Raw genomic sequence first — 11,097 nt, 5'->3', positions numbered from 1 at the left:
CATGTGGGTGAACAATTGGATCAGAATAGCATAAAAAGCTGCGTGGAGATGGTCAGTGTAGTTCAGAGCACACATGCAAGTACCACTTTATTGCTGTTACAAAGCAACACAGTAATTCTCCACTTAAATCATCCTGAAAACTGCCCTGTGCAGATGAAGATCATTTTTCCCGAACGAAGTCCAGTTTACAAGAGGTAAAAATCCTGAAAGAGCAGTGTCAGAGAAGTGCAGGTTGGAATTAGATGGATACAGTTCTTTCAGGTGGAGAACTGATGATTTTGTTTTTCCTATTTTGACTCAGAACACACAGAACTGCAAACAGGACTATTTCCTTAGAGTCATTGGGAACGGCAAGACTTATGTACCCAACAGTTTGTGAGGAAAAAGTATTTTCCATCTATTTCAGGTACACTTGCCAGAAGCAGCTGTAGCTCTTGCACAGGCTTTTGAATTTGTAATCTCACTTGGAGTCATAGAACCATTTACGTAAATTTTTCCTCACAAACTATTGTGTGCAATAGTTCTGGACACAAGCACAAAGAAATAGTTCTGTTTACACGTCTGTGTGTTCTGCGTCAAAATATGAAAAACAAACTTCAAAATCACCAGTTCTCCAACTGAAAGGGCTCAGGCTTTAAATGTGTAGCCTCACATCACGGGAGCATGTATGTAGTACATACATAGATGTCATTTTTCTTATTTAAAACACAAATTAGGGCAGGAAGGGTTGGTGAAACTCGGGGTGCCTCAGAGCGGCCTGCAGGAGGGCTGCCCCACTGCCACCATCCATTACCCACAGCGGTGCTGTGGAGAAGAAAAAAAGGGTATAAATTTACTTCAAAATGCAAAAAATTAGTGTGAATGACTCCCTCCTTGGCTATGTCTGACTGGACAAACGCAGAGCCCCGGAGCCACCCGTGCCGGGAGGTTTTCGGATGGCGCTGCCCGTCCCGCAGCCAGGCCCTGTCAGGGAGCCGGGCATGGCCCCGCCGCCTCCCCCACAGCCCCCGCACATGTCCTCGCCTTCCCCTCGGCCACTACCCGAAGGGAACCGGCGGCGACACCTCAGCTGCTCCGTGCTACGGCTAGGGGCTCCGGGCTCCCTCCCTCCCCTGCCTCCCCGCCCCTGCCCTGCATTGGCTGCGGGCGGCTGACGGGCAGCCGGGGAGGCCGCTGGCAGCCGGCCGCGGAGGGGCATGCCTGCACCGGGGGGTCCGTGCCGTGCCGAGCCGAGCTGAGCCGTGCCGAGCCAAAAAGGGGCCGCCAGAGCCGCTCCTGAGTGCCGAGATGGGGGTGGAGATCGAGACCATCTCTCCGGGAGACGGTACGGGACCTGCCGGGGAGCGGGGGGCAGCCCTGCGGCTGCCGAAGGAGCTCCGAGGCCGGGGGGGAGCAGCAGCAGCCGCCAGGCTCCCGGCTGCAAACGGAGGAAAGGGGGGTGGATTTATGATTTTTTCATCCGGCAGACGCTGGAGCTGAAGGAATTGGGGAGCTGGGGGCAGCCCTGCCCCAAAACTTTGCCCGGTTCCTTGCCCCCGGCTTGGCGCTGGGGTCCCCTTGGCGGAGCCAGGTCGGGTCCCCGTGCTGTGCCACCGTACTGGAATACACCCAAAGGTCTGTTTTGCCGCTGTTCTTTTAAAAATTATTCATTTTATTCCTTTATTTATCGGAGGAGAACGCGATTTCTAGCGTGCAGCCGTGAGCATCCATCCAGTAGCCCAGGTTCACCCTTGGCTGATAAATAATTTGCCCAAGTCCACCTGCAGCTTAACTTTTGTGGCCCCCTCTCTTTTCTTTTTCGGCTTGGGATTTTGTTTTGTCATCTCCCTCTGTGGTCTTTGGCTCCGGGGATCAGATCCGGCTCCTGAGTGTAAAATCAGAGCCCTTGGAAGGGGTTGAGCGGCAGTGCAGGGAGCATAAAGGGTGGAAGTCAACCTCGGAGCAGTACGCGTTAGCTGTGGAATACATCAAGGCTGTCTTTGTCAGCAATACGGTCTTCCACAGAAGGGTCTATGGGTTATTTCTCTTGGTTGCAAGTCTTAATCAAAATCAGCTGACCTTAAAATGCTGTCGTAAAACCACAGCTCGTCACTGGTCTTGGGAATCTCTGCTTCTAATTCAGCTTTGATGTGAATTTATGTAGCTTCGTTGACTTTGCTCACACGGTGTGATATATGATGGTGAGGTCTGATACTCCCTCTTTCTGTTCTATATTTAGTCTGAATAACACCTATTTTACCAAGTATAGGGTTTGTCTTGCATAACTTTCCTCAGGTTAGGTGTCTAGTCTAAAGCAGTCTTCCCTTTTTTTTTTTATTTTTTTTGTGTGTGTAGGGGGTTGGTTTTTTTTTTGTTTTTTTTTTTTTTTTTCCTTCTGTAGTCTTCTCTCTCCCAGGCTAGGCTGGGTTTCTCTTAAGGCACTATGATTTCTCCGTTGGCAATCTTCTCTTGGAAGCAACATCTTCTCCATTTCGTGTTACGGATCTCGGTTCATCGTAGCCTGCTCTCCTGCTCATGGTGTTTCTGGTGTCCAAGTCCTAAGTACATAGCTGATGTGTTATTAGTGTTTTATACCCTGTCATGAATAACTTGCTACCATTCAGACCAAGGAGGCCAGAGAACCAAATTAGATATGAGCCATGGTTTCTGTCTGAATCCTCATTTTCTCACTTTCTGACATGGGTGTTCATTAATGATCAGTCTCATTCATACTTCTGAGCCTGGGCTCAGCCCTGGCCAACGTTGCTTTAGAAATCAAGGTTAGCTGCTTCATTATGCAATTAGTACCTGTGTGAGCCTGGAAGGTGTTCCCCTGTCCTGTAATGCCTTTGACAGTACCTATAGCAGGTAACATGGAAATAGTAATTCCATTTTTCAGTGGTAAGACTAGAATTTAAGCATTCTTTTTCTTTCAGTATGAACGTTTGAGGGGTAGGTACCAGGCTCTTACAAGAGCTCAGTGTATCATTGCTTTACTGTTGCTTGACACTACAAAACTAAACTGCCTTTGTATGTGAAATCTTTTTTGTAAAACCCTTCTTTGCTAATTAGAGATGCCCTTGCTAGAACTGTCTCAAGTGAAAGGCGTTAGAAATGTGAATACAAATGGATTTTTTTTATAATGTCAAACTAAGACGTTACATGGAAAAATCATACCAAAAACATTCTGAGAACTTTAAGGTTATATTTCACGAAGTTTTGACAGTCCTTTTACACTTACAGAATGTAAATGTATATGTAATGCACACACATACAGGGAAAATTACATTACTGTGATGAAAATACTATTTGGTCTAACAGCTAAATAGGAGCCAAGCTGGAATCTTCTACCCTAAGCTCTACCCATTCCTGCCCTGCATATAACTGATGTGATAAGGCATAGTCAATACAAACCTCAGTCTAGCATTTTGCTCCTACAAGCTAAACCTGCCTAGCTCAATCAGAGAAGATAAAAGCATAACCTTTTATAATTTTAACAGGACGGACGTTTCCAAAGAAGGGTCAGACGTGTGTGGTGCACTACACAGGTAAGGCATCTTCTGAATATTCTCTCAGTACCAGCTGCCTTATGCTTAAAAGTGTTTTGTCAGTTCTAATGTGGCTGTATTTTTTGCTTTGCTCTGCTGTTCATAATCAATTTGCTTGTGTTGTGATGGGTTTCCTGAATATTTGACTTCTAGCTGAGCTGTTCAGGCTACAGGAGCTAGATGTGCCTGCTCGTAGATTTGCCAGGTGTAGTGTTTAATGGTGAGAAGTTGACAGATGAGACCGTGGACCTGATTCTCTAAGTCATTACGCCAGCGAATGAAATTGAGCATGAAGCAGTGAAAATGCTGGGTTCATATTTTTCCAGCCTCTGATCTTGATACAGACAATTAATGATTGTTTATATCTTGAGAGCATGTGTCTATGTATTGGCAGTAAAATTCATTCCAGTTTGAAGAGATCAATACAAGGTCTATTTAACACCTGCTTTATGGACTTGCATGAATCTTAAGTGGTGAGTTGGCTAATGGAGCTGTTTACACCACACCTTTACAGAGGGAAAATGTCCTTTAAATCAGTGTGTAGCATGGTGCTTTGTATGTAGTTATATAAATTGTCAAAAGAATGCGAAGACTTCTGCAGCCTGAGTCCGGAGCTGTGAAGTTCACATCAAGAGCTGCCATTTTATGCAGTCTTTTCCTTAATTATGTAAAATAAAGGTGATGTGGGGATTGACAGCTATTGTTCTGGGCATGGATCCACGAGGTAATGTTTTCCTCCAGGATCCTATATTATAGGAAAGTAATCCCTGGTAACTGCTGCTTTGCTTCAGTTTTGTACTTAATTAGTTATAAGCTATAGAACTATTCATTATTACTAATGAAGTAAGCCTATTTAAATTTTTCAGGAAGCTTTTCGACATACTTTCAATAATATCTCTCCTCAGAAGGTTATGTGGGAGTTAGCACGTTGGCTTGGGATATAGGATATCAGGGTTTAAGCTTTTTTGTATATATTCAGAGTATTGTGATATAAGGACTTCTAGTTTGAATTGGAATAGTGGGCAAGTTAAACACATGGGTCTCCGTGCCAGTCTCAGCTCTTACAAACGTTCCTCTGTAACTTGGATCTGAAAATAGGTGTTTTGAAACTATTTTTGTGAAGATGCTGAAAGATATGTTTCTGTTCCAGCCCAAACTTCCAAAGTTTTCATGAAACAAAATTGTCACCTCCCACCTCCAGTTAGTTCTAGATAAATTTAAATGTCAGAACTGAGATAGGGAAAAAACTTAGAGGTGACAATGTAGCTGTGGTCTGTGGCTGTTACAAAGTACAGTTCTGCTGGATAACTTTGAAAAGAGTGTGAATGATGAATATGGAAAGATAACAAGATGCTGCATACTCTTATCGTTAATAGATAATGCCTTAGATGAGGCTATCACAAGCTGGCTTTTGATATAAACGACTTCATGAAAACTCATTAAATCAATCTCCAGCCTAAACTGTGCTTTCTCCATATACCTTGCTAGTGGTGCTGTGCAACCTCTCGAACTCCCAGATTAGAACAGATATCAAAAAAGCTCATGATCTCACTTTCAGCGCTGCTGCAATGTTTAAGCAGTCTTTGGTGGAAATATTTTAAAAGGGAGCCCATGGTTAGTGGATCAGGTGTTTTATCCCAATGGATCAGGTGTTTTATCCCAATGGGGAAAGATGAAATGTAAATGTCAAATTTTAATTCAGATTATTTTATCTGAATGCAGTATAAGTTCCTTTTATACTGATGTTCTTCCAGATATGTCTGGGATTCATCTTGAAATGATGTCTTATTTATATGACCTTACTAGGCCACACCGTACTTAATGTTTATCCTCCCCACACTCATAGGAGTCCTGTTTTAGCAGGTGGGTACCCAAGTTACAGAGATATCCAGAACATCTCTTTTGTCACCTAAAATGGGAGGTAGGAAGAGTTGAGACACCTAGGTATGAGGACATGATCCAGAAATCCTGCTTTCGCAAGCTGCTAGAAGCACGTAAAGCCCACAAGCTGGCTCGGTGTTGAGCCTGTACGGTGCTCTGAAGCTAGGCACAAATGCCTGTTGAGAGGTGTTGCAGCAAGAGAAGTGAGGGAACCGTGCACTGGCCAGGTGCCACCAAAGCCTGGAGAAAAGGCATTTGGTTCCCCAGGGGAACCCAACCTCATCGGAGTGCTGTGAGCATGAAGCACAGCAGTAACAGCTGTTTTCAGTCAAAAACACTGCCTGTAGGAGTCAGCTTTATGTAGGCTAGCTGAACAGTTGCTTCAGACAAGGCAAACCTGCGTTAGTTCCCTTTTCCACCAGACAGGAGTCATAGCTGTTTTTGCCACAACCTTAACTTGCAGCCATCACATTCTTGGGAGACGAAAGCTGACGTGAAGAGGTGCAAGAGCCGTGGGCAAGAAAAGGAGCAAGCAAGAGAGTGAGTAATTGGTTCAGGCACTCGTGAGAGTGCTGGAAGAGTTGTACTGCAGTCCCTGTCTGCAGGATTAGTTCTGTACTCTTTTTATCCGGTGATTTTTTTTTTTTTTTCCCACTGTCATCATCTTGACAACTTGCTTGGCCACGTAACTTCTTGCAGCGGCCCTCCTGCTCTCATACCAGTGCACGCACTGTGTGGTGGTGATGTCCTTAGCACAGTGGTTCCTTGCTTTCCTGGAGGGCTCGGTTTTTGGAATAGGTTTAGGAAAAACATTGCTTGTTCACAAAGTATTTGTGTCTTGAGAGTTTCCGGTAAGGAGGAGGAGACCAGAAGGGGCTTGCTTCTGCCAGAGCAAGTTACGAATTTTCAAGGACTCTATTTTTTTTTTTAATTCTTTTTTTTCAAGGGCTCTATATTTTTGTCAAGGGCTCTATTTTGCCTTCCTTCCCCATCTTCCCTTCCCTTGCCAACAGTCTCGTAGAAGTGTGTTTGCCGTAGGATGAGGAGTGATGGCAGAGAGAGCATGGGCAGGAGTGGGCTGCTACCACTACAGGAGAAGAAGGCCTGCAGCTTGCTTCTGAAATGTATTTGGGAAAAAGTTTTTAGGAGCAAGCTGTCTGTTAGGGTTTGTCCTGACAGTCCATCTGCAACAGGTTGGAGGTTGAACATCTCAGCCTAACGCAGAAAATGCCCAGAGAGGACCACAGGCTGCCACCCCTAGGTATTTGGCAGAACTTTTGAGTCCTGTCTGGTCATCCTGCGCACCTTCCCATTCGTGCATCTTCAAGGTAGGGATTCACCAGGGTAGTTTCTAGTCTGACAACCCTACGTGTTCCTGAGAAGTGGGAAGTGAGAACTGGAATCTCCTCAAGATGAGGGAGAACTGTGACTGAGCTTTACACTTCCGTCAGCGCTGCAGCTATTATGCTGTTAAATGTGGCAGCTCTGCCTCTTTTCTCTCCTCATTCAATTAGATGCATAACCTCAGGAGCAGACTTTGTGGTCTGACTCACAAATGTGTTTTGATGCCTTAGTGGATAAACCTAAGTTCCAGTGGCAGCAGGCGTTAAGGTGCAACCTCACTAGGGAACAGTTTAGAAGGAACCTCTAGTTTAATCAATTTTCTCTTTTTTTCTCCTTTTTTGGTGATTACATAGGAAGACTGTGATAGAATATGAAGCTGGGTCTTAGTATATGACCAAAGAAAGTGATCAAATTCCCGTATGTTTTATCTTTCTCAAGAAATTGTAGAGCTTAGTGATATGGTTTAGTGGAGGACTTGTTAGTGTTAGGTCAGAGGTTGGACTAGGCGATCTTGGAGGTCTCTTCCAACCTAGATGATTCTGTGAAATATAATTTTTTCTTATCATCCGGCATCTATGCTGTGTCTCAAAAGCTACCTGATCTAGCAAAGTAATGGGATTAGTAGATATGGTAGGGAGTTGGCATCGAAACGCATTTCCAGCAGCAGTGGTTTATGTCATGTTTGTGTCGTAGATTTCTTGAAGCAAGCTTCTGAAAGCTTTTGGCAATCTGCTCCCTCCTTCTGTTTTCTGTCTGCAAAATGATGGTTGTACTTCGTGTGCCTCGTACGTTGATAGATTGCAAGCAATTTGGGGTATGAACTGCCTCCTTCTTCATGCCTAATGTAATAGCGTCCTAATCGTGATTGGGTCTTCAGGTTACGTTGCAGCACTGATGGTAGTACCAATAAACAAATTACACTATCAGTAGTCCTGGAGTGTATCAACAGAACTGAGGCATTTTCTGCAGTTTTCTTTCCTGTGATTTAAATTTGTTTGCTCTGGCAGCAGGAATTAGCAGTGCGGAATATTCAGAGATTCGTGAAGATGATGGGAAAACGTGACTTTCAGCGAGAAATGCCCTTAAACACGACAAAACCTTTGCTGAGTTTGTGAATGCTTTGGCTGTATGGTAAAACCAGCATTCTGGGAAACTGACTCCTGTTTCTGGCCCTCCTGCCTGCTGACAGTGTGCCCTCAGATAAGTTTTTTTTGTACATATGTCCCCGATCTGCTCTTAACAGTAAGAGGGCAGCTTTTTTTCAAGTTAGTCAGAGCTGATATTCTCTTGTGTCATCCTATGTAGCCTGTAGTAAAGGTGAATTAATTCTTAACCGCTTCGTCTTTCTCCTTGCCCACCTGTAAATCTGTGATAATAATACAATTACCCTTTTTTCAGAAGAAACTAGATGTTCAGTATTTGTAGCGTGCTGGAACAGACTTCTAGGAGTAAGACCACGAAGGCACATTTAAATCATTAATTACTGACTAAAGTGAGCTTCTATCAGAGATCTTCCATGGACATTTTTGGCTTAAGCAATGGCCACAAAATTGCACCAAATACTGATAATTTTTTAATTTATTTTCTGTAAGTGCATAAAGTGAAATTCCCTATTGAAGTAAATGAATACCACTCCATTTAGTTTGGATATGCTGTATGGATTCATTCTGTTTTAGCAATCAGGCCTGTACTTAAAGCAGAACTTTTCATAACGATCTGGGGACAGACTCAGATCATCTTCTTTTTCCATATGTTGCTTTATATTCTTTCTTTTTGTTTCTTTAGCTTTGGCAGTGGTATAATGTTAGAGTTATGCTTGTATCTCTGTAGTTGAAAGCCTTTTTTATTTTTTTAAAACCTTTTTAATAACAAAAGCAGACTGCATAGATGCACATTAACAATTTATAGAATATGGCCGATTCACTGTGATTTAAAGAGCATTTTCCATTTAACACGATACAAATATAATGCAGTTCCCTTGAAATAACACTTGCCAAGAAGAAGAGAGATCTTCCTATTTTTCTTTGATCAATATCAACCCAGTTTAAAGTGTATACAGTAGTAACCAGACGTTTGCCTATACAGACACACTCTCAAAAGACTAAGGTAAGTCCAGAATAACTTTGCAGAGTGACATATACTCATATATGAACCTCAATATCTGCATAACTGGATGTATACCAGCTTAGTATGAAAGCATTTTGTACCAGGTGACTACAGGAGCGTGCTTTTTCTCTGGTCCCGTTTTCTGAAACATCTGCACAACTTCAGTGAGAGCTGTGCATGTGTATCTGCGAGGAAACTAAGGAGGGAATTTAATCAAAATTATTTGTCTCCAGGAAGCTGTCTAGATGGTTTTGGAAGAGAATAGTGAACAATGCAATTAGAGCTAACGTTAATAAGAATTGTATTGTAACAGACATTATAATTGAGCCTTGAAATAGAGCCAGATAAATTTTGCTTACCTAGAAAGAACTTAATTGTTTTATCGAGCATGTTCACAAGATATATTATACCAGAAGAGTGTGATGTCTGTTCATCTTTTTGGAACCTGCCAATTCCCATACTTTTTTTCACTTGAAGTAATCTCTTCAGATTGTCCTGGCTTAAAAGATGAAAGCCTTTTACTTTACTCTGAAAAGATATTCGAGGCAGCTAAGCACTTATAAACATCCTTTTTCGTCAGTGAGTCATAACTGCAAAAAGTAGTTTTGACTCTTCAGTGAAGAAAATGTTCCTTTGATGCCCTACAGACACAATTTGTGAATCTTAAAACTCTCAATAAAAGCAGTAAAGTTTTCCTCTTTGCTTGTTTAATGCAGACTGGTTACCTTTAGAAATATTTTAGTGGCATATTCATTCTGATAGTGATTGTGGAGTCCTGAAGCAAAAGTTTGAGGAGGAGAGATTTCTCCTAGGCATTTTGCTGCCAGCGTAGTGACTGACTTCAGGCATATTACTTGTGCCTTCAGTTTTGAAATCTGACAAGAAAGAGGACTGTGCCTCACAAAATTGTCTTGAAATTAATGCTTGCAAGTGCCACGAGACTCCTATAAGAAGAGACTATTGACGTGAAAAAATGATTTGATGAACAAAAAGGGTGCAGCCATTTGTAAGAAGAAATGTAGTAGCTTCAGCAGCTAAATTAGTGAGTTTAAATTGAACATATCAGATTGTTGGCTGATGGAAAAGGATCAGAGTAATAAACCAGAGCCTCAAGTTTCCCAGTTCCTCCTCTGCACTGAATGCTCTGCTACCATGCAGTGTACCCATTGGTTTCAGTGAAATTAATTCTGGTATTAGATGCTATTTAATGTGAGTAAGTAAAACGGAAAAGAAGCTTGAAATTATCCAACAGCATTTTTACAGGCAACCTCTGCTGCAAAGGTATGGTTTGACGAAGTATTGGACATCTCTCCCCTCAAAGGTAATCCCTGTGGCACTGAGGTATTACATGGACAACTGCTAATGCTCTTTGTGCAAAGAAAGGGAAGACTGGGATAGCCTGTAAACTGTCTTACGTTCATTTCGAAAAAAGACAGGATGAGATTTTTATTTTTTTGTCTTGCAGAGTAAAGGAGATTATAGATTTCTTCAAGAGAACATACACAGGCACTTTTTTTTTTTCCCCAGACAGACACTTCCCTGCCAGTATGAGACACACTGAATAATTTGGTGACTGCTAGGTTCTGTTGTGGAGCACGTACTAAATTCTATAGGATTTTCTTTCATGGGGGTGCTGTATCATCATGCTCTATTCCTACTGTGCATAGAAACGAAATTGCTAGCAAATAATTAAACCTCCTACTCCTACCTCACAGAAACCTGAAAGACATTGATTTCAGGTTTAAAAAAAAAAAAAGGTTTGAAAATCAGATTATGTAATGTAACAAGGAACCAGTAGCCTCTGTGCATCAATTTTTTAAAAGTGCAGAACTGATCCAAACAGTTCTTTTAGAAAATTAAATTGCTATTTTCAAACAAAATATTTTTACTGTATCCTCATCACACTTGTTTTCAGTGATCCTAATGTGGCACTCTGCGTACTTACAGCTCATGTATATATTTAATGACCAGGATCTGATAGGTTTGTATCAGTTCTTGACAATTAGAATTCCACATCCTCACAAGATTGAGCAATTCTTTGATTTTTTTTTTCACAATTTATTAGAAAACAAACAGCTGTTGGAATTGGGGCTACCTAGTGCAGTAAATAGTGTTTGTTAGTGCAACGTGCGAGTGGTTACAACATCATCTAAATGAGAAACTCTATCAGCAGGCAACAGTGATAGGCTTGTCTCCTTTTATTGACAAAATAGAACTGACATCACCGTATTTACCTAAT

General features: G+C 42.2%; 1 protein-coding gene across 1 annotated transcript in view; it reads left to right on the top strand.

Annotated features, from left to right (window-relative positions):
- Positions 1 to 1,214: 1,214 nt before the first annotated feature.
- Positions 1,215 to 11,097, top strand: part of FKBP1B (FKBP prolyl isomerase 1B) — a 44,354-nt gene continuing 34,471 nt past the window's right edge. The window contains exons 1-2 of the mRNA XM_035560108.2: positions 1,215 to 1,324; positions 3,480 to 3,527. Of these exons, the coding sequence (XP_035416001.1) occupies positions 1,288 to 1,324; positions 3,480 to 3,527 (85 nt within the window). The 5' untranslated portion in view covers positions 1,215 to 1,287. The remainder of the gene's footprint in view (positions 1,325 to 3,479; positions 3,528 to 11,097) is intronic.

The sequence above is a fragment of the Cygnus atratus genome, chromosome 3, assembly GCF_013377495.2.
Source record: "Cygnus atratus isolate AKBS03 ecotype Queensland, Australia chromosome 3, CAtr_DNAZoo_HiC_assembly, whole genome shotgun sequence".
Lineage (NCBI taxonomy): Eukaryota > Metazoa > Chordata > Aves > Anseriformes > Anatidae > Cygnus > Cygnus atratus.
Note: the sequence above shows the minus strand (reverse complement) of the source record. Positions and strands in the feature narration are given on the sequence as shown.